Source organism: Oncorhynchus masou, chromosome 31, assembly GCF_036934945.1.
Source record: "Oncorhynchus masou masou isolate Uvic2021 chromosome 31, UVic_Omas_1.1, whole genome shotgun sequence".
Taxonomy (NCBI): domain Eukaryota; kingdom Metazoa; phylum Chordata; class Actinopteri; order Salmoniformes; family Salmonidae; genus Oncorhynchus; species Oncorhynchus masou.
In genome coordinates, this window is record NC_088242.1 from 94,319,620 (window position 1) to 94,344,430 (window position 24,811).

General features: G+C 46.5%; 1 protein-coding gene across 2 annotated transcripts in view; it reads right to left on the reverse strand.

Annotated features, from left to right (window-relative positions):
- LOC135524781 (calmodulin-regulated spectrin-associated protein 2-like) overlaps nt 1-24,811 on the reverse strand; it is a 125,694-nt gene that overhangs the window by 55,392 nt on the left and 45,491 nt on the right. For both annotated transcript variants that reach the window (XM_064952597.1, XM_064952598.1), the window contains 2 exons: nt 10,250-10,414; nt 4,584-4,664 (listed from right to left, as the gene is read on the reverse strand). In XM_064952597.1, coding sequence (XP_064808669.1) covers nt 4,584-4,664; nt 10,250-10,414 — 246 coding nt within the window. The remainder of the gene's footprint in view (nt 1-4,583; nt 4,665-10,249; nt 10,415-24,811) is intronic.

Sequence of the window (24,811 nt, forward strand, 5' to 3'; positions counted from 1 at the left end):
TAACTATCAGTAGTATCTATCAGTAACAGGAGTCTATCAGTAACAGGTAGTCTATCAGTAACAGGAGTCTATCAGTAACAGGTAACAGGAGTCTATCAGTAACAGGAGTCTATCAGTAACAGGAGTCTATCAGTAACAGGAGTCTATCAGTAACAGGAGTCTATCAGTAACAGGAGTCTATCAGTAACAGGAGTCTATCAGTAACAGGAGTCTATCAGTAACAGGAGTCTATCAGTAACAGGAGTCTATCAGTAACAGGAGTCTATCAGTAACAGGAGTCTATCAGTAACAGTCTATCAGTAACAGGAGTCTATCAGTAACAGGAGTCTATCAGTAACAGGAGTCTATCAGTAACAGGAGTCTATCAGTAACAGGAGTCTATCAGTAACAGGAGTCTATCAGTAACAGGAGTCTATCAGTAACAGGAGTCTATCAGTAACTATCAGTAACAGAGTCTATCAGTAACAGGAGTCTATCAGTAACAGTAACAGAGTCTATCAGTAACAGGAGTCTATCAGTAACAGGTAACAGTCTATCAGTAACAGGAGTCTATCAGTAACAGGAGTCTATCAGTAACAGGAGTCTATCAGTAACAGGTAGTCTATCAGTAACAGGAGTCTATCAGTAACAGAGTCTATCAGTAACAGGTAACAGTCTATCAGTAACAGTAGTCTATCAGTAACAGGTAACAGGAGTCTATCAGTAACAGTAACAGGAGTCTATCAGTAACAGGAGTCTATCAGTAACAGGAGTCTATCTATCAGTAACAGGAGTCTATCAGTAACAGGTAACAGGAGTCTATCAGTAACAGGAGTCTATCAGTAACAGGAGTCTATCAGTAACAGGAGTCTATCTATCAGTAACAGGAGTCTATCAGTAACAGGAGTCTATCAGTAACAGGAGTCTATCAGTAACAGGAGTCTATCAGTAACAGGTAACAGGAGTCTATCAGTAGCAGGAGTCTATCAGTAACAGGAGTCTATCAGTAACAGTCTATCAGTAACAGGAGTCTATCAGTAACAGGAGTCTATCAGTAACAGGAGTCTATCAGTAACAGGAGTCTATCAGTAACAGGAGTCTATCAGTAACAGGAGTCTATCAGTAACAGGAGTCTATCAGTAACAGGAGTCTATCAGTAACAGGAGTCTATCAGTAACAGGAGTCTATCAGTAACAGGAGTCTATCAGTAACAGGAGTCTATCAGTAACAGGAGTCTATCAGTAACAGGAGTCTATCAGTAACAGGAGTCTATCAGTAACAGGAGTCTATCAGTAACAGGAGTCTATCAGTAACAGGAGTCTATCAGTAACAGGAGTCTATCAGTAACAGAGTAACAGGAGTCTATCAGTAACAGGAGTCTATCAGTAACAGGAGTCTATCAGTAACAGGAGTCTATCAGTAACAGTCTATCAGTAACAGGAGTCTATCAGTAACAGGCGTCTATCAGTAACAGGAGTCTATCAGTAACAGGAGTCTATCAGAGTCTATCAGTAACAGGAGTCTATCAGTAACAGGAGTCTATCAGTAACAGGAGTCTATCAGTAACAGGAGTCTATCAGTAACAGGAGTCTATCAGTAACAGGAGTCTATCAGTAACAGGAGTCTATCAGTAACAGGAGTCTATCAGTAACAGTAACAGAGTCTATCAGTAACAGTCTATCAGTAACAGACAGGAGTCTATCAGTAACAGGAGTCTATCAGTGACAGGAGTCTATCAGTAACAGACAGTAACAGAGCCTATCAGTAACAGAGTCATCAGGAGTCTATCAGTAACAGGAGTCTATCAGTAACAGGAGTCTATCAGTAACAGGAGTCTATCAGTATCAGTAACAGGAGTCTATCAGTCAGTAAAGTCTATCAGTGTAACAGGAGTCTATCAGTAACTATCAGGGAGTCTATCAGTAACAGGAGTCTATCAGTAACAGGAGTGTAAACAAGTTCTCATTTAACAGGAGCTGTGACCTGGCCAAGATAAAGCAAAGCAGTGCGACACAAACAACAACAACACAGAGTTACACATGGAGTAAACAAACATACTGTCAATAACACAATAGAATAAAGAAAGTCTATATACAGTGTGTGCAAATGGCATGAGGTGGTAAGGCAATAAATAGGCCAATAGTAGCAAAGTAATTACAATTTAGCAGATGAATACTGGATGTGCAGATGATGATGTGCAAGTAGAAATATTGATGTGCAAAATAGCCAATGGACAGCTCTGTTCTGGGGTCAATGGGTGTCCAGCCCAGGGACAGCTCTGTTCTGGGGTCAATGGGTGTCCAGCCCATGGACAGCTCTGTTCTGGGGTCAATGGGTGTTCAGCCCAGTGACAGCTCTGTTCTGGGGTCAATGGGTGTTCAGCCCAGGGACAGCTCTGTTCTGGGGTCAATGGGTGTTCAGCCCAGGGACAGCTCTGTTCTGGGGTCACAGGAGTCTATCATGGGTGTTCAGCCCATGGACAGCTCTGTTCTGGGGTCAAGTAACAGGACAGCTGGGTGTATCAGCCCAGGGACAGCTCTGTTCTGGGGTCAATGGGTGTTCAGCCCAGGGACAGCTCTGTTCTGGGGTCAATGGGTGTTCAGCCCAGGGACAGCTCTGTTCTGGGGTCAATGGGTGTTCAGCCCAGGGACAGCTCTGTTCTGGGGTCAATGGGTGTTCAGCCCAGGGACAGCTCTGTTCTGGGGTCAATGGGTGTTCAGCCCAGGGACAGCTCTGTTCTGGGGTCAATGGGTGTCCAGCCCATGGACAGCTCTGTTCTGGGGTCAATGGGTGTTCAGCCCAGGGACAGCTCTGTTCTGGGGTCAATGGGTGTTCAGCCCAGGGACAGCTCTGTTCTGGGGTCAATGGGTGTTCAGCCCAGGGACAGCTCTGTTCTGGGGTCAATGGGTGTTCAGCCCAGGGACACCTCTGTTCTGGGGTCAATGGGTGTTCAGCCCAGGGACAGCTCTGGGACAGTTGAGTTCAGTTCAGGCATGTGGGGGAGCAGGCGACTGCCTCTGTACACTGACAGCTCACATCAGCATCAAACAGCCGCTATCTTCGCCTCTAGACAGGGTGGAGTGGGGAACAGACACACACACACACACAGCCACACAGCCAGCCACACAGACAGCCACACAGACAGCCAGCCAGCCACTTCATGCCAGTTCTCTGCAGGCACATTCTGGTGGGACATCAGTGACATTTCCTCCAGAGAACTATATCTAAGAGTTTTCTCAAGACTCCTCTAGAGATGTAGTCTCTCTCTCTCCATAGAACATGTTCACTAAAAGGGTTGTGACGCAGAGGAGGGAACAGTCTGGCAGGCCCAGCCACTGGCAGACCCAGCCACACTAACATGGCAGGGTTAAGACCAGGACAAGCTGCCATGACAGGGGTTACGACCAGGACAGGCTGATAAAAAAACATTTCTAGAAGGGCAAGCAGAGAAGAGAGGAGAGACGTTGGATGGGATGGGATGGGATGGGGGGGGAGGAAGGGGAGTGAAAACAAAGAGGGAAATCAGGAGAGGAAACAAGGGAAAGAAGGGGAGGAGATGAGGGAAGAGGAGGGAAAGAAGGGAAGGAGATGAGGGAAGAGGAGGGAAAGAAGGGAAGTAGATGAGGGAAGAGGAGGGAAAGAAGGGAAGGAGATGAGGGAAGAGGAGGGAAAGAAGGGAAGGAGATGAGGGAAGAGGAGGGAAAGAAGGGAAAGAAGGGAAGGAGATGAGGGAAGAGGAGGGAAAGAAGGGAAGGAGATGAGGAAAGAGGAGGGAAAGAAGATGACATCATCTCTCTCTCCCTCACTTGCCAGTTGTGCAGTGTCAGAGGCCATGTTACCATGTCAACCCTGCTGCTCAGCTGACCATAAAACTGAACCAGCCTGCCTGATGACATGATTGTTCAGAGCCAAAGACCATGATTCAGCTGGCACAACAACCTGTCGTAGGGCATTAGAGAAGCCTCACGTAGCATGTTTTATGAAACACGCTAGCTAGACACAACAACTCCTAGATAGGTAGTCTGCTTTCTGGTTTGACCTGTGTGTGTCCCACAGACTAAATGACTTGTCTTGTAAGTATCATTGAAAGGACTTGCCGTTACATTTTTCACTGTGTGGGGTGTGTGAAGAAAGTACAGGAGAGAAAGTAGCCTGGTCCCAGATCAGTTTGTGCCAATGGGGTATGACAATAAACAGAGGAGTTGGCAGGACACAACAAACAGATCTGGGACCAAGCTGAGTAAGGGCAATTGCATAGACATATCATGCTGTTCATGTTGACAATGAGCTTCCCTGGTGCTGCTATAACATCAAATATTAATATTGAGGCTTAAATATGGACTGATATTAGTGACAGCAGAGATTGAATTAGAATACAATAATGTTCCATTTGTATTCAAAAATTGAATTCCAATTCAAACCGTCGTGAATCAGTATTGCAAAAAAATAAAAATAATCAATGATTAAATGCATACATTGAATTTGCATATCTAACTGTAAGACCAGGTCACTGAAATGTAGAAGATGCTCCTAAAACCAGAATAAAAAGGATGGAGTGGAGTGAGTAGGAAAGAAGGCCGAAGAAGAGAGGACGAGACACTCACCCCAGGCCTGCCAACAAGCTCAGCTCTCTTCCTTTCTCTCCTCCGCTCCTGACCAATGATATCCTTCAAATACTCATTTACCTGATTAAAAGAGGGAGAGAGTGAATTATCTTGTTAATTGGAGGGCTTCTATGACCTTTGACTGTACAGAACCTTGTTTTACCACAATACATTGCCAACCGAAATATGTTTCTCTTAGTTCTGCTATTTATTATTTATTTATACTTTTATTTTCTTACTGTTATGTAAGAATGTCACAACTATGATATAAGGGTTACAAAAGTCCCTTCAAAAGCTTACAAACCTTCCAGCAAATTGACTTGCCTATTAAATAAAGGTGAAATACTAATAAAAAATAAATTAAAAATGTCTGTGTGCAGGTGTGGAGTGGTGTGTGTGTAAATAGGTAAGTATCTAAGACTGTGTGTTTTAGTGTATGGGTCTCCAGCAGGCCAGAGGAATGTAAGGCCCAGTACAGAGGAATGTAAGGCCCAGTACAGAGGAACGTAAGGCCCAGTACAGAGGAACGTAAGGCCCAGTACAGAGGAACGCAAGGCCCAGTACAGAGGAACGTAAGGCCCAGTACAGAGGAACGTAAGGCCCAGTACAGAGGAACGTAAGGCCCAGTACAGCAGATTGTAAGGCCCAGTACAGAGGAACGTAAGGCCCAGTACAGAGGAACGTAAGGCCCAGTACAGCAGATTGTAAGGCCCAGTACAGAGGAATGTAAGGCCCAGTACAGAGGAACGTAAGGCCCAGTACAGAGGAACGTAAGGCCCAGTACAGAGGAACGTAAGGCCCAGTACAGAGGAACGTAAGGCCCAGTACAGAGGAACGCAAGGCCCAGTACAGAGGAACGCAAGGCCCAGTACAGAGGAACGTAAGGCCCAGTACAGCAGATTGTAAGGCCCAGTACAGAGGAACGTAAGGCCCAGTACAGAGGAACGTAAGGCCCAGTACAGAGGAACGTAAGGCCCAGTACAGAGGAACGTAAGGCCCAGTACAGAGGAACGTAAGGCCCAGTACAGATGACTGTAAGGCCCAGTACAGAGGAATGTAAGGCCCAGTACAGAGGAATGTAAGGCCCAGTATAGAGGAACGTAAGGCCCAGTACAGAGGAACGTAAGGCCCAGTACAGAGGAACGTAAGGCCCAGTACAGAGGAACGTAAGGCCCAGTACAGAGGAACGTAAGGCCCAGTACAGAGGAACGTAAGGCCCAGTACAGAGGAACGTAAGGCCCAGTACAGAGGAACGTAAGGCCCAGTACAGAGGAATGTAAGGCCCAGTATAGAGGAATGTAAGGCCCAGTACAGAGGAATGTAAGGCCCAGTATAGAGGAATGTAAGGCCCAGTACAGAGGAATGTAAGGCCCAGTACAGAGGAATGTAAGGCCCAGTACAGAGGAATGTAAGGCCCAGTACAGAGGAACGTAAGGCCCAGTACAGAGGAACGTAAGGCCCAGTACAGAGGAACGCAAGGCCCAGTACAGAGGAACGTAAGGCCCAGTACAGAGGAACGTAAGGCCCAGTACAGCGGATTGTAAGGCCCAGTACAGAGGAACGTAAGGCCCAGTACAGAGGAACGTAAGGCCCAGTACAGCAGATTGTAAGGCCCAGTACAGAGGAACGTAAGGCCCAGTACAGAGGAACGTAAGGCCCAGTACAGAGGAACGTAAGACCCAGTACAGAGGAACGTAAGGCCCAGTACAGAGGAACGTAAGGCCCAGTACAGAGGAACGATAAGGCCCAGTACAGAGGAACGCAAGGCCCAGTACAGAGGAACGTAAGGCCCAGTAAGCAGATTGTAAGGCCCAGTACAGAGGAACGTTAAGGCCCAGTACAGAGGAACGTAAGGCCCAGTACAGAGGAACGTAAGGCCCAGTACAGAGGAACGTAAGGCCCAGTACAGAGGAACGTAAGGCCCAGTACAGAGGAACGCAAGGCCCAGTACAGAGGAACGTAAGGCCCAGTACAGAGGAACGTAAGGCCCAGTACAGAGGAACGTAAGGCCCAGTACAGCAGATTGTAAGGCCATTTACAGAGGAAAAGGCCCAGTACAGAGGAATGTTCCATTTGTACAGAGGAACGTAAGGCCCAGTACAGAGGAACGTAAGGCCCAGTACAGCAGATTGTAAGGCCCAGTACAGAGGAATGTAAGGCCCAGTACAGAGGAACGTAAGGCCCAGTACAGAGGAACGTAAGGCCCAGTACAGAGGAACGTAAGGCCCAGTAAGAAATAACGCAAGGCCCAGTACAGAGGAACGCAAGGCCCAGTACAGAGGAACGTAAGGCCCAGTACAGAGGAACGTAAGGCCCAGTACAGCGGATTGTAAGGCCCAGTACAGAGGAACGTAAGGCCCAGTACAGAGGAACGTAAGGCCCAGTACAGAGGAACGTAAGGCCCAGTACAGCAGATTGTAAGGCCCAGTACAGAGGAATGTAAGGCCCAGTACAGAGGAATGTAAGGCCCAGTACAGAGGAACGTAAGGCCCAGTACAGAGGAACGTAAGGCCCAGTACAGAGGAACGTAAGGCCCAGTACAGAGGAACGTAAGGCCCAGTACAGAGGAACGCAAGGCCCAGTACAGAGGAACGCAAGGCCCAGTACAGAGGAACGTAAGGCCCAGTACAGAGGATTGTAAGGCCCAGTACAGAGGAACGTAAGGCCCAGTACAGAGGAACGTAAGGCCCAGTACAGAGGAACGTAAGGCCCAGTACAGAGGAACGTAAGGCCCAGTACAGAGGAACGTAAGGCCCAGTACAGAGGAACGTAAGGCCCAGTACAGAGGAACGTAAGGCCCAGTACAGAGGAATGTAAGGCCCAGTACAGAGGAATGTAAGGCCCAGTAGAGAGGAACGTAAGGCCCAGTACAGAGGAACGTAAGGCCCAGTACAGAGGAACGTAAGGCCCAGTACAGAGGAACGTAAGGCCCAGTACAGAGGAACGTAAGGCCCAGTACAGAGGAATGTAAGGCCCAGTACAGAGGAATGTAAGGCCCAGTACAGAGGAATGTAAGGCCCAGTACAGAGGAATGTAAGGCCCAGTATAGAGGAATGTAAGGCCCAGTACAGAGGAATGTAAGGCCCAGTATAGAGGAATGTAAGGCCCAGTACAGAGGAATGTAAGGCCCAGTACAGAGGAATGTAAGGCCCAGTACAGAGGAATGTAAGGCCCAGTACAGAGGAATGTAAGGCCCAGTACAGAGGAATGTAAGGCCCAGTACAGCAGATTGTAAGGCCCAGTACAGATGATTGTAAGGCCCAGTACAAAGGAATGTAAGGCCCAGTACAAAGGAATAAAAGGCCCAATACAGCCCAGTACCATTGATCACCACATTATTTTGGAGAGATTGGAAACCCAAATTGGTCTACACAGAAAAGTTCTGGCCTGGTATAGATCTCATCTGTCAGAAAGATATCAGTTTGTCTCTGTGGAGGGTTTGTCCTCTGACAAATCAACTGTAAACGTCGGTGTTCCTCAAGGCTCCATTTTAGGACCACTTTTGTTTTCACTATATATTTTAGCTCTTGGTGATGTCATTCGGAAAATAATGTTAACTTTCACTGCTATGCAGATGATACACAGCTGTACATTTCAATGGAACATGGTGAAGCACCAAAATTGCCCTCCCTAGAAGCTTGTGTTTCAGACATAAAGATGTAGATGGTGGCAAACATTCTACTTTTAAACTCGGACAAAACCGAGATGCTAATTCTAGGTCCCAAGAAACAAAAGATATCTTCTGTTGAATTTGACAATTAATCTTGATGGTTGTGCAGTCGTCTCAAATAAAACTGTGAAGGACCTCGGCGTTACTCTGGACCCTGATCTCTCTTTCGACGAACATATCAAGACTGTTTCAAGGACAACTTTTTTCCATTTACGTAACATTGCAAAAATCTGAAACTTTCTATCCATACAATGATGCAGAAAAATGTATCCAAGATTTTGTCACTTCTAGGTTAGACTACTGCAGTGCTCTACTTTCCGGCTACCTGGATAAAGCACTAAATAACTTCAGTTAGTGCTAAACACGGCTGCTAGAATCTTGACTAGAATCCAAAAATTTGGTCAGCCCTCACTCACACTAAGGCAGCGTCTCACTCACACTAAGGCAGCGTCTCACTCACACTAAGGCAGCGTCTCACTCACACTAAGGCAGCGTCTCACTCACACTAAGGCAGCGTCTCACTCACACTAAGGCAGCGTCTCACTCACACTAAGGCAGCGTCTCACTCACACTAAGGCAGCGTCTCACTCACACTAAGGCAGCGTCTCACTCACACTAAGGCAGCGTCTCACTCACACTAAGGCAGCGTCTCACTCACACTAAGGCAGCGTCTCACTCACACTAAGGCAGCGTCTCACTCACACTAAGGCAGCATCTCACTCACACTAAGGCAGCATCTCACGAACACTAAGGCAGCATCTCACTAACACTAAGGCAGCATCTCACTAACACTAAGGCAGCATCTCACTCACACTAAGGCAGCATCTCACTCACACTAAGGCAGCATCTCACTAACACTAAGGCAGCATCTCACTAACACTAAGGCAGCATCTCACTAACACTAAGGCAGCATCTCACTGACACTAAGGCAGCACTCACAAAGGCAACATCTCCCTGTCCCCTATATAGAGCACTATATTTGACCAGGGCCCTGTGGGACGCACCCCAACACTCCCCCCTCCACTGTCCCAGAGACAGGCCCAGGGCAAGACCTCCCCCACACAGAACAACATGCACAGTCGGTCCCAATTCACCCCCTAGCCTTTTCCCTTGGCCCCATCCCTTTGATTCATTTCATTTTTTCATACAGTGTGGGTGGGGGGGGGGATCATTTAAGAGTGTCGGGGAAAGAGTGTTGCTTGTCCTGCAGAGGGGGAAAGAGTATCGCTTGTCCTGCAGAGGGGGAAAGAGTATCGCTTGTCCTGCAGAGGGGGAAAGAGTGTCGCTTGTCCTGCAGGGGGAAAGAGTGTCGCTTGTCCTGCAGAGGGGGAAAGAGTGTGTCTTGTCCTGCAGAGGGGGAAAGAGTGTCCTGCAGAGGGGGAAAGAGTGTCGCTTGTCCTGCAGAGGGGGAAAGAGTGTCGCTTGTCCTGCAGAGGGGTGTGTCTTGTCCTGCAGAAAGGGGAAAGAGTGTCGCTTGTCCTGCAGAGGGGGAAAGAGTGTCGCTTGTCCTGCAGAGGGGGAAAGAGTGTGTCTTGTCCTGCAGAGGGGGAAAGAGTGTCGCTTGTCCTGCAGAGGGGGAAAGAGTGTGTCTTGTCCTGCAGAGGGGGAAAGAGTGTCGCTTGTCCTGCAGAGGGGGAAAGAGTGTCGCTTGTCCTGCAGAGGGGGAAAGAGTGTGTCTTGTCCTGCAGAGGGGGAAAGAGTGTCGCTTGTCCTGCAGAGGGGGAAAGAGTGTCGCTTGTCCTGCAGAGGGGAAAGAGTGTCGCCTGTCCTGCAGAGGGGGAAAGAGTGTGGCTTGTCCTGCAGAGGGGGAAAGAGTGTGGCTTGTCCTGCAGAGGGGGAAAGAGCCGGACAGAAGCAAAGTAGCAAGATGCTGTGCAGTACAGCTCAGCTCAGTAGTGTGAAAAGGGAACAAATGTATGATGCCCAGCTGGTCTAGACTGTAGGTGGTCCTACTCGTGTGTGTGGGTGTGTGTTAGAATGGCGTGTAGGTAAATACCTTGTTGATCCAGCTGGTCACGGCGTCCTCTGTGTCGTACGGTGCGTCTGCATCTTCATCGTGGTGGGAGGAGTACCGAAGGACGCACGCCGCCACCTTCTCCACGCTCACCGTCTCCACCGTGTACGCCATCATCAGCGTGTCCATCATCGCCAGGTGGGCACTCTGACAGGGGAAACAGGAAACGAGGTAATTGTGGATCTGAAAAGGCTTTAGGTCAGTGATGTTAGTAGGGAATTCATCATGGGGACACATTCTAATCGGGTTACTCCGGTAGCCTCCTTAGTAGGGAATTCATCATGGGGACACGTTATAATCGGGTTACTCCGGTAGCTGCCTTACTCCCTATACACTTGTTAACTTGGTTAACTGGTACCACGGCCCTAATCGTTTTTTGGGCCAGGCACAAAAACACAAAACACCAGTGTAAACCCCAAGCACCAGTGTAAATATAACCCCAAGCACCCGTGTAAATACAACCCCAAGCACCGGTGTAAATATAACCCCAAGCACCCGTGTAAATACAACCCCAAGCACCGGTGTAAATATAACCCCAAGCACCGGTGTAAATATAACCCCAAGCACCGGTGTAAATACAACCCCAAGCACCCGTGTAGATACAACCCCAAGCACCCGTGTAAATACAACCCCAAGCACCCGTGTAAATACAACCCCAAGCACCGGTGTAAATATAACCTCATGCACCCGACTAGATACAACCCCAAGCACCCGTGTAAATATAACCCCGAGCACCCGTGTAAATACAAACCCAAGCACCTGTGTAAATACAACCCCAAGCACCTGTGTAAATATAACCCCAAGCACCCGTGTAAATACAACCCCAAGCACCCGTGTAAATACAACCCCAAGCACCCGTGTAAATACAACCCCAAGCACCCGTGTAAATATAACCCCAAGCACCGGTGTAAATACAACCCCAAGCACCCGTGTAGATACAACCCCAAGCACCCGTGTAAATACAACCCCAAGCACCCGTGTAAATACAACCCCAAGCACCGGTGTAAATATAACCTCATGCACCCGACTAGATACAACCCCAAGCACCCGTGTAAATAGAACCCCGAGCACCCGTGTAAATACAACCCCAAGCACCTGTGTAAATACAACCCCAAGCACCTGTGTAAATATAACCCCAAGCACCCGTGTAAATACAACCCCAAGCACCCGTGTAAATACAACCCCAAGCACCCGTGTAAATACAACCCCAAGCACCCGTGTAAATACAACCCCAAGCACCCGTGTAAATACAACCCCAAGCACCCGTGTAAATACAACCCCAAGCACCCGTGTGAATACAACCCCAAGCACCCGTGTGAATACAACCCCAAGCACCCGTGTGAATACAACCCCAAGCACCCGTGTGAATACAACCCCAAGCACCTGTGTAAATACAACCCCAAGCACCCGTGTAGATACAACCCCAAGCACCCGTGTAGATACAACCCCAAGCACCCGTGTAAATATAACCCCAAGCACCCGTGTAAATATAACCCCAAGCACCGGTGTAAATACAACCCCAAGAACCGGTGTTAAACACTATATTGGAAAAGCCCTAGAAGAGTATGGAATATGGTAGAAGCTAAACCTGGCCCATCAGAAGGGTGGATGGAGCAATTGCAACCTTGATTAGACCCATCAAGATCTATCCAGTCTACAAAACGAGGTAAGGGAGCAAGTTATGGGAATGGAATTGAACCATGGAGTCCTAGCTACCCCTCCTCCACATAGAGTCAAGCAGTTCTCAGTTGGCCGTTTCCCAGTGGCTGTTGCCCTGAAAACACTTGGGTCCATCCCTCATTCAGCGACCCAATTAACTTTGTGTTCTCACACCCTGAAGGGAGAGAGCGAGAGAGAGAGAGAAGCCTATACCAAGCCTGCATCCTGGGTCAGGAGTTGAGTGTGTCTGTCGCAACCACAGTAGTACAGTAATATTATGCATCTCTAGTACAGCAATGTCACGTATCTCTAGTACAGTAATGTCATGTATCTCTAGTACAGCAATGTCATATATCTCTAGTACAGTAATGTCATGTATCTCTAGTACAGTAATGTCATATATCTCTAGTACAGTAATGTCATATATCTCTAGTACAGTAATGTCATATATCTCTAGTACAGTAATGTCATATATCTCTAGTACAGTAATGTCATATATCTCTAGTACAGTAATGTCATATATCTCTAGTACAGCAATGTCATGTATCTCTCGTACAGCAATGTCATGTATCTCTAGTACAGCAATGTCATGTATCTCTAGTACAGCAATGTCATGTATCTCTCGTACAGTAATGTCATGTATCTCTCGTACAGTAATGTCATGTATCTCTCGTACAGTAATGTCATGTATCTCTCGTACAGTAATGTCATGTATCTCTCGTACAGTAATGTCATATATCTCTAGTACAGTAATGTCATGTATCTCTAGTACAGTAATACAATGTACAGTGGCTTGTGAAAGTATTCACCCCAACTTGACATTTTTCCTATTTTGTTGCGGAGCTTTACCTAGCATGGACTTGTGGATGACCTGGAGCCAGTGGGTCTGGCGACGAATATGTAGCGAGGGCCAGCCAACAAGAGCATAGAGGTCGCAGTGGTGGGTGGTATAAGGTGCTTTAGTAACAAAACGGATGGCACTGTGATAAACTGCATCCAGTTTGCTGAGTAGAGTATTGGAAGCTATTTTGTAGATGACATCGCCGAAGTCGAGGATCGGTAGGATAGTCAGTTTTACTAGGGTAAGTTTGGCGGCGTGAGTGAAGGAGGCTTTGTTGCGGAATAGAAAGCAGACTCTAGATTTGATTTTAGATTGGAGCTGTTGATAGAGATTTGATTTTAGATTGGAGCTGTTGATATGAGTCTGGAAGGAGAGTTTACAGTCAAGCCAGACACCTAGGTACTTATAGATGTCCACATATTCTAGGTCGGAACCATCCAGGGTGGTGATGCTAGTCGGGCGTGCGGGTGCAGGCAGCGAACGGTTGAAAAGCATGCATTTGGTTTTACTAGCGTTTAAGAGCAGTTGGAGGCCACGGAAGGAGTGTTGTATGGCATTGAAGCTTGTTTGGAGGTTAGATAGCACAGTGTCCAAGGAAGGGCCAGAAGTGTGACAGATCAAGTTCACCTGTGTGCAATCTAACTAATTATGTGACTTCTGAAGGTAATTGGTGGCACCAGATCTTATTTAGGGACTTCATAGCAAAGGGGTGAATACATATGCACGCATTTTCTTTCTATACAAGTAAAAAATTTAATTTCACTTCACCAATTTTGACGATTAATCGGAATGGCCAATTAATTAGGGCCGATCTCAAGTTTTCATAACAATCGGAAATCGGTATTTTTGGACACCAATTTGACCGATTTACTTATTTATTTATTTTTACACCTTTATTTAACTAGACAAGTCAGTTAAGAACACATTCTTATTTTCAATGACGGCCTAGGAACAGTGGGTTAACTGCCTTGTTCAGGGGCAGAATGACAGATTTTTACCTTGTCAGCTCGGGGATTCAATCTTGCAACCTTACAGTTAACTAGTCCAACGCTCTAACCACCTGATTACATTGCACTCCACGAGGAGACTGCCTGTTAAACGAATGCAGTAAGTCATTACATTTAAGTCATTTGGCAGACGCTCTTATCCAGAGCGACTTACAAGTCAAGGTAAGTTGCTAGCTAGCATTAAACCTATCTTATAAAAAACAATCAATCAATCATAATCACTAGTTAACTTCACATGGTTGATGATATTACTAGTTTATCTAGCGTGTCCTGCGTTGCATATAATCGATGCGGTGTGCATTCGTGAAAAAGGACTGTCGTTGCTCCAATGTGGACCTAAACATAAACATCAATGCCTTTCTTAAAATCAATACACCAGTATATATTTTTAAACCTGCATGTTTAGTTAATATTGCCTGCTAACATGACTCGTTGTGAACTGTGAAGACTATTTCTTCCTAACATAGACAGCCAACTTCGCCAAACGGGGGATGATTTAACAAAAGCGCATTTGCGAGAAAAAAAACAATCGTTGCACGACTGTACCTAACCATAAACATCAATGCATTTCTTAAAATCAATACACAGAAGTATATATTTGTAAACCTGCATATTTAGCTAAAAGAAATCCAGGTTAGCAGGCAATATTAACCAGGTGAAATTGTGTCACTTCTCTTGCGTTCATTGCACGCAGAGTCAGTGTATATGCAACAGTTTGGGCTGCCTAATTTGCCAGAATTTGATGTAATTATGACATAACATTGAAGGTTGTGAAATGTAACAGGAATATTTAGACTTATGGATGCCACCCATTAGATAAAATACGGAACGGTTCCGTATTTCACTGAAAGAATAAACGTTTTGTTTTCGAGATGATAGTTTCCGGATTCGACCATATTATTGACCTAAGGCTGGTATTCCTGTGTTATTATGTTATAATTAAGTCTATGATTTGATAGAGCAGTCTGACTGAGCGATGGTAGGCACCAGCAGGCTCGTAAGCATTCATTCAAACAGCCCTTTCGTGCATTTTGCCAGCAGCTCTTCGCTGTGCTTCAAGCATTGTGTAGTTTATGACTTCAAGCCTATCAACTCCCGAGATTAGGCTGGTGTAACCGATGTGAAATGGCTAGCTAGTTAGCGGGGTGCGCGCTAATAGCGTTTCAAACGTCACTTGCTCTTGAGACTTGGAGTAGTTGTTCCCCTTTCTCTGCATGGGTAATGCTGCTTCGAGGGTGGCTGTTGTCAATGTGTTCCTGGTTGGAGCCCAGGTAGGGACGAGGAGAGGGATGGAAGCTGTACTGTTACACTAGCAATACTATAGTGCCTATAAGAACATCCAATAGTCAAAGGTATATGAAATACAAATCGTATAGAGAGAAATAGTCCTATAATTCCTATAACAACTACAACCTAAAACTTCTTACCTGGGAATATTGAAGACTCATGTTAAAAGGAACCACCAGCTTTCACATGTTCTCATGTTCTGAGCAAGGAACTTAAATGTTAGCTTTTTTACATGTCACATATTGCACTTTTACTTTCTTCTCCAACACTTTGTTTTTGCATTATTTAAACCAAATTGAACATGTTTCATTATTTATTTGAGGCTAAATTGATTTTATTGATGTATTATATTAAGTTAAAATAAGTGTTCATTCACTATTGTTATAATTGTCACTATTACAAATAAAAAAATGTTAAAACAATAGGCCGTTTAATCGATATCAGTATCGGCGTTGAAAAATCATAATCGGTCGACCTCTAATGTACATTACATGAAATCTAAATAAAAATATATTTAAATTACAGGTTGTAATGCAACAAAATAGGAAAAAAGCCAAGGGGGGTGAATACTTCTGCACTGTATCTCGAGTGCAGCACTAGGATGTATCGCGAGTGCAGCACTAGGATGTATCTCTAGTACAGCACTAGGATGTATCTCTAGGATGTATCTCTAGTGCAGCACTAGGATGTATCGCGAGTGCAGCACTAGGATGTATCGCGAGTGCAGCACTAGGATGTATCTCTAGGATGTATCTCTAGTGCAGCACTAGGATGTATCTCTAGGATGTATCTCTAGTGCAGCACTAGGATGTATCTCTAGGATGTATCTCTAGTACAGCACTAGGATGTATCTCTAGTACAGCACTAGGATGTATCTCTAGTGCAGCACAAGGATGTATCTCTAGTGCAGCACAAGGATGTATCTCTAGTACAGCACTAGGATGTATCTCTAGTACAGCACTAGGATGTATCTCTAGTACAGCACTAGGATGTATCTCTAGTACAGCAATAGGATGTATCTCTAGTACAGCAATAGGATGTATCTCTAGTACAGCACTAGGATGTATCTCTAGGATGTATCTCTAGTACAGCACTAGGATGTATCTCTAGTACAGCACTAGGATGTATCTCTAGGATGTATCTCTAGTACAGCACTAGGATGTATCTCTAGTACAGCACTAGGATGTATCTCTAGTACATTTACATTTACATTACATTTAAGTCATTTAGCAGACGCTCTTATCCAGAGCGACTTACAAATTGGTGAATTCACCTTCTGACATCCAGTGTACAGCACTAGGATGTATCTCTAGTACAGCACTAGGATGTATCTCTAGGATGTATCTCTAGTACAGCACTAGGATGTATCTCTAGTACAGCACTAGGATGTATCTCTAGTACAGCACTAGGATGTATCTCTAGTACAGCACTAGGATGTATCTCTAGGATGTATCTCTAGGATGTATCTCGAGTGCAGCACTAGGATGTATCGCGAGTGCAGCACTAGGATGTATCTCTAGTACAGCACTAGGATGTATCTCTAGGATGTATCTCTAGTGCAGCACTAGGATGTATCGCGAGTGCAGCACTAGGATGTATCGCGAGTGCAGCACTAGGATGTATCTCTAGGATGTATCTCTAGTGCAGCACTAGGATGTATCTCTAGGATGTATCTCTAGTGCAGCACTAGGATGTATCTCTAGGATGTATCTCTAGTACAGCACTAGGATGTATCTCTAGTACAGCACTAGGATGTATCTCTAGTGCAGCACAAGGATGTATCTCTAGTGCAGCACAAGGATGTATCTCTAGTACAGCACTAGGATGTATCTCTAGTACAGCACTAGGATGTATCTCTAGTACAGCACTAGGATGTATCTCTAGTACAGCAATAGGATGTATCTCTAGTACAGCAATAGGATGTATCTCTAGTACAGCACTAGGATGTATCTCTAGGATGTAGGATGTATCTCTAGTACAGCACTAGGATGTATCTCTAGTACAGCACTAGGATGTATCTCTAGGATGTATCTCTAGTACAGCACTAGGATGTATCTCTAGTACATTTACATTTACATTACATTTAAGTCATTTAGCAGACGCTCTTATCCAGAGCGACTTACAAATTGGTGAATTCACCTTCTGACATCCAGTGTACAGCACTAGGATGTATCTCTAGTACAGCACTAGGATGTATCTCTAGGATGTATCTCTAGTACAGCACTAGGATGTATCTCTAGTACAGCACTAGGATGTATCTCTAGTACAGCACTAGGATGTATCTCTAGTACAGCACTAGGATGTATCTCTAGGATGTATCTCTAGTACAGCACTAGGATGTATCTCTAGTACAGCACTAGGATGTATCTCTAGGATGTATCTCTATTACAGCACTAGGATGTATCTCTAGGATGTATCTCTAGTACAGCACTAGGATGTATCTCTAGGATGTATCTCTAGGATGTATCTCTAGTGCAGCACTAGGATGTATCTCTAGGATGTATCTCTAGTGCAGCACTAGGATGTATCTCTAGTACAGCACTAGGATGTATCTCTAGTACAGCACTAGGATGTATCTCTAGTGCAGCACTAGGATGTATCTCTAGTACAGCACTAGGATGTATCTCTAGTACAGCACTAGGATGTATCTCTAGTACAGCACTAGGATGTATCTCTAGTACAGCACTAGGATGTATCTCTAGTACAGCACTAGGATGTATCTCTAGGATGTATCTCTAGTGCAGCACTAGGATGTATCGCTAGTACAGCACTAGGATGTATCTCTAGGATGTATCTCTAGTGCAGCACTAGGATGTATCTCTAGGATGTATCTCTAGTGCAGCACTAGGTTGTATCTCTAGTGCAGCACTAGGATGTATCTCTAGTGCAGCACTAGGATGTATCTCTAGTACAGCACTAGGATGTATCTCTAGTACAGCACTAGGATGTATCTCTAGTACAGCACTAGGATGAATCTCTAGTACAGCACTAGGATGAATCTCTAGTACAGCACTAGGATGTATCTCTAGTACAGCACTAGGATGTATCTCTAGTACAGCACTAGGATGTATCTCTAGTACAGCACTAGGATGTATCTCTAGTACATTTACATTTACATTACATTTAAGTCATTTAGCAGACGCTCTTATCCAGAGCGACTTACAAATTGGTGAATTCACCTTCTGACATCCAGTGTACAGCACTAGGATGTATCTCTAGTACAGCACTAGGATGTATCTCTAGTACAGCACTAGGATGTATCTCTAGTACAGCACTAGGATGTATCTCTAGTACAGCACTAGGATGTATCTCTAGGATGTATCTCTAGTACAGCACTAGGATGTATCTCTAGTACAGCACTAGGATGTATCTCTAGGATGTATCTCTAGTACAGCACTAGGATGTATCTCTAGGATGTATCTCTAGTACAGCACTAGGATGTATCTCTAGGATGTATCTCTAGTACAGCACTAGGATGTATCTCTAGGATGTATTTCTAGGATGTATCTCTAGTGCAGCACTAGGATGTATCTCTAGGATGTATTTCTAGGATGTATCTCTAGTGCAGCACTAGGATGTATCTCTAGGATGTATTTCTAGTACAGCACTAGGATGTATCTCTAGTACAGCACTAGGATGTACACAGGCAACACAAAGAGAATGTGGTGTTCAGTCCACCGACCCGACTGGCACTACACGTCTTCTCATCTCAGTGGCTGGACTGGCTCTGACAGCCATGTAGTGCAGGGTCATAGACTGATTCACAGATCAGATCCCCCCCCAGCACTACCAGACCAGGAACCAGGCCATACAGCACTAGCAGACCAGGAACCAGGCCATACAGCACTACCAGACCAGGAACCAGGCCATACAGCACTACCAGACCAGGAACCAGGCCGAACAGCACTACCAGACCAGGAACCAGGCCATACAGCACTAACAGACCAGGAACCAGGCCATACAGCACTAACAGACCAGGAACCAGGCTATAAAGGCACTAACAGACCAGGAACCAGGCTATAAAGGCACTAACAGACCAGGAACCAGGCTATAAAGGCACTAACAGACCAGGAACCAGGCTATAAGGCACTAATAGACCAGGAACCAGGCTGAACAGCACTAGTAGACCAGGAGCCAGGCTATAAGGCACTAATAGACCAGGAACCAGGCTATAAGGCACTAATAGACCAGGAACCAGGCTGAACAGCACTAGTAGACCAGGAGCCAGGCTATAAGGCACTAACAGACCAGGAGCCAGGCTATAAGGCACTAACAGACCAGGAACCAGGCAATAAAGGCACTAACAGACCAGGAGCCAGGCTATAAGGCACTAACAGACCAGGAACCAGGCTATAAGGCACTAACAGACCAGGAGCCAGGCTATAAGGCACTAACAGACCAGGAACCAGGCAATAAAGGCACTAACAGACCAGGAGCCAGGCTATAAGGCACTAACAGACCAGGAGCCAGGCTGAACAGCACTAACAGACCAGGAGCCAGGCTATAAGGCACTAACATACCAGGAACCAGGCTATAAGGCACTAACAGACCAGGAACCAGGCTATAAGGCACTAACAGACCAGGAACCAGGCTGAACAGCACTAACAGACCAGGAACCAGGCTATAAGGCACTAACAGACCAGTAACCAGGCTATAAGGCACTAACAGACCAGGAACCAGGCTATAAGGCACTAACAGACCAGGAACCAGGCTATAAGGCACTAATAGACCAGGAACCAGGCTGAACAGCACTAGTAGACCAGGAGCCAGGCTATAAGGCACTAATAGACCAGGAACCAGGCTGAACAGCACTAGTAGACCAGGAACCAGGCTATAAGGCACTAACAGACCAGGAACCAGGCTATAAGGCACTAACAGACCAGGAACCAGGCTATAAGGCACTAACAGACCAGGAACCAGGCTATAAGGCACTAACAGACCAGGAACCAGGCTGAACAGCACTAACAGACCAGGAACCAGGCTATAAAGGCACTAACAGACCAGGAACCAGGCTATAAGGCACTAATAGACCAGGAACCAGGCTGAACAGCACTAGTAGACCAGGAGCCAGGCTATAAGGCTCTAACAGACCAGGAACCAGGCTATAAGGCACTAATAGACCAGGAACCAGGCTGAACAGCACTAGTAGACCAGGAACCAGGCTATAAGGCACTAACAGACCAGGGTCCAGGCTATAAGGCACTAACAGACCAGGAACCAGGCTATAAGGCACTAACAGACCAGGAACCAGGCTATAAGGCACTAACAGACCAGGAGCCAGGCTATAAGGCACTAACAGACCAGGAACCAGGCTATAAGGCACTAATAGACCAGGAACCAGGCTATAAGGCACTAACAGACCAGGAACCAGGCTATAAGGCACTAACAGACCAGGAACCAGGCTATAAGGCACTAACAGACCAGGAGCCAGGCTATAAGGCACTAACAGACCAGGAACCAGGCTATAAGGCACTAACAGACCAGGAGCCAGGCTATAAGGCACTAATAGACCAGGAACCAGGCTATAAGGCACTAACAGACCAGGAGCCAGGCTATAAGGCACTAACAGACCAGGAACCAGGCTATAAGGCACTAACAGACCAGGAACCAGGCTGAACAGCACTAGTAGACCAGGAACCAGGCTATAAGGCACTAACAGACCAGGAACCAGGCTATAAGGCACTAACAGACCAGGAGCAAGTATGTCCTCCAAATGTTTATAAGAGGAGTCCTACTTCCAAATATTTACAGCACGTAATTATGTGCACACGCTTTGAGCTTTTCCATGCACTAACTCAATTCATCACACTTAACCTTTCAATGAATGGCCCCCACTGTACCAATATACTATTTACATTCTCGTCATTCCAAACACACCAAGACAGTCGTGAAGAGGGCACAACAAAGCCTTGTCCTCCTCAGGAGACTAAAAAGATTTGACATGGGTCCTCAGATCCTCAAAAGGTTCTACAGCTGCACCATCGAGAGCATCCTGACGGGTTGCATCACTGCCTGGTATGGCAACTGCTTGGCCTCTGACTGCAAGGCACTACAGAGGGTAGTGCAAACAGCCCAGTACATCACTGGGGCCAAGCTTCCTGCCATCCAGGACCTCTATATCAGGCGGTGTCAGAGGAAGGCCCTACAAATTGTCAAAGACTGCAGCAAACCTCGTCATAGACCGTGCTCTCTGCTACCACACGGCAAGCGGTACCAGAGCGCCAAGTTCGGTACCAAATAATTTTTTCACTTAGCAATTTGTACTATTTTGTGTATTTCCATTACATGAAATCCAAATAAAAATCTATTTAAATTACAGGTTGTAATGCAACAAAATAGGAAAAACGCCAAAGTGGATGAATACTTTTGCATAGCGCTGTATATACAGGGTACTACGGTACAGAGTCAATGTGGAGGCTATATACAGGGTACTACGGTACAGAGTCAATGTGGAGGCTATATACAGGGTACTACGGTACAGAGTCAATGTGGAGGCTATATACAGGGTACTACGGTACAGAGTCAATGTGGAGGCTATATACAGGGGGTACCGGTACAGAGTCAATGTGGAGGCTATATACAGGGGGTACCGGTACAGAGTCAATGTGGAGGCTATATACAGGGGGTACCGGTACAGAGTCAATGTGGAGGCTATATACAGGGGGTACCGGTACAGAGTCAATGTGGAGGCTATATACAGGGGTTACCGGTACAGAGTCAATGTGGAGGCTATATACAGGGGTTACCGGTACAGAGTCAATGTGGAGGCTATATACAGGGGGTACCGGTACAGAGTCAATGTGGAGGCTATATACAGGGGGTACCGGTACAGAGTCAATGTGGAGACTATATACAGGGGGTACCGGTACAGAGTCAATGTGGAGACTATATACAGGGGGTACCGGTACAGAGTCAATGTGGAGACTATATACAGGGGGTACCGGTACAGAGTCAATGTGGAGGCTATATACAGGGGGTACCGGTACAGAGTCAATGTGGAGACTATATACAGGGGGTACCGGTACAGAGTCAATGTGGAGACTATATACAGGGGGTACCGGTACAGAGTCAATGTGGAGACTATATACAGGGGGTACCGGTACAGAGTCAATGTGGAGACTATATACAGGGGGTACCGGTACAGAGTCAATGTGGAGACTATATACAGGGGGTACCGGTACAGAGTCAATGTGGAGGCTATATACAGGGGGTACCGGTACAGAGTCAATGTGGAGGCTATATACAGGGGGTACCGGTACAGAGTCAATGTGGAGGCTATATACAGGGGGTACCGGTACAGAGTCAATGTGGAGGCTATATACAGGGGGTACCGGTACAGAGTCAATGTGGAGGCTATATACAGGGGGTACCGGTACAGAGTCAATGTGGAGGCTATATACAGGGGCTACCGGTACAGAGTCAATGTGGAGGCTATATACAGGGGCTACCGGTACAGAGTCAATGTGGAGGCTATATACAGGGGGTACCGGTACAGAGTCAATGTGGAGGCTATGTACAGGGAGTACCGGTACAGAGTCTATGTGGAGGCTATGTACAGGGGCTACCGGTACAGAGTCAATGTGGAGGCTATATACAGGGGGGTACCGGTACAGAGTCAATGTGGAGGCTATATACAGGGGTTACCGGTACAGAGTCAATGTGGAGGCTATATACAGGGGTTACCGGTACAGAGTCAATGTGGAGGCTATATACAGGGGTTACCGGTACAGAGTCAATGTGGAGGCTATATACAGGGTGTACCGGTACAGAGTCAATGTGGAGGCTATATACAGGGGGTACCGGTACAGAGTCAATGTGGAGGCTATATACAGGGGGTACCGGTACAGAGTCAATGTGGAGGCTATATACAGGGGGTACCGGTACAGAGTCAATGTGGAGGCTATATACAGGGGGTACCGGTACAGAGTCAATGTGGAGGCTATATACAGGGGTTACCGGTACAGAGTCAATGTGGAGGCTATATACAGGGGTTACCGGTACAGAGTCAATGTGGAGGCTATATACAGGGTGTACCGGTACAGAGTCAATGTGGAGGCTATATACAGGGGGTACCGGTACAGAGTCAATGTGGAGGCTATATACAGGGGGTACCGGTACAGAGTCAATGTGGAGGCTATATACAGGGGGTACCGGTACAGAGTCAATGTGGAGGCTATATACAGGGGGTACCGGTACAGAGTCAATGTGGAGGCTATATACAGGGGGTACCGGTACAGAGTCAATGTGGAGGCTATATACAGGGGGTACCGGTACAGAGTCAATGTGGAGGCTATATACAGGGGGTACCGGTACAGAGTCAATGTGGAGGCTATATACAGGGGGTACCGGTACAGAGTCAATGTGGAGGCTATATACAGGGGGTACCGGTACAGAGTCAATGTGGAGGCTATATACAGGGTGTACCGGTACAGAGTCAATGTGGAGGCTATATACAGGGTGTACCGGTACAGAGTCAATGTGGAGGCTATATACAGGGGGTACCGGTACAGAGTCAATGTGGAGGCTATATACAGGGGGTACCGGTACAGAGTCAATGTGGAGGCTATATACAGGGGGTACCGGTACAGAGTCAATGTGGAGGCTATATACAGGGGTTACCGGTACAGAGTCAATGTGGAGGCTATATACAGGGGTTACCGGTACAGAGTCAATGTGGAGGCTATATACAGGGTGTACCGGTACAGAGTCAATGTGGAGGCTATATACAGGGGGTACCGGTACAGAGTCAATGTGGAGGCTATATACAGGGGTTACCGGTACAGAGTCAATGTGGAGGCTATATACAGGGGGTACCGGTACAGAGTCAATGTGGAGGCTATATACAGGGGGAACCGGTACAGAGTCAATGTGGAGGCTATATACAGGGGGTACCGGTACAGAGTCAGTGTGGAGGCTATATACAGGGGGTACCGGTACAGAGTCAATGTGGAGGCTATATACAGGGGGTACCGGTACAGAGTCAATGTGGAGGCTATATACAGGGGGTACCGGTACAGAGTCAATGTGGAGGCTATATACAGGGGGTACCGGTACAGAGTCAATGTGGAGGCTATATACAGGGGGTACCGGTACAGAGTCAATGTGGAGGCTATATACAGGGGGTACCGGTACAGAGTCAATGTGGAGGCTATATACAGGGGGTACCGGTACAGAGTCAATGTGGAGGCTATATACAGGGGGGTACCGGTACAGAGTCAATGTGGAGGCTATATACAGGGGGTACCGGTACAGAGTCAATGTGGAGGCTATATACAGGGGGTACCGGTACAGAGTCAATGTGGAGGCTATATACAGGGGGTACCGGTACAGAGTCAATGTGGAGGCTATATACAGGGGGTACCGGTACAGAGTCAATGTGGAGGCTATATACAGGGGGTACCGGTACAGAGTCAATGTGGAGGCTATATACAGGGGGTACCGGTACAGAGTCAATGTGGAGGCTATATACAGGGGGTACCGGTACAGAGTCAATGTGGAGACTATATACAGGGGGTACCGGTACAGAGTCAATGTGGAGGCTATATACAGGGGGTACCGGTACAGAGTCAATGTGGAGGCTATATACAGGGGTACTGGTACAGAGTCAATGTGGAGGCTATATACAGGGGGTACCGGTACAGAGTCAATGTGGAGGCTATATACAGGGGGTACCGGTACAGAGTCAATGTGGAGGCTATATACAGGGTATTACGGTACAGAGTCAATGTGAAGGCTATATACAGGGGATAC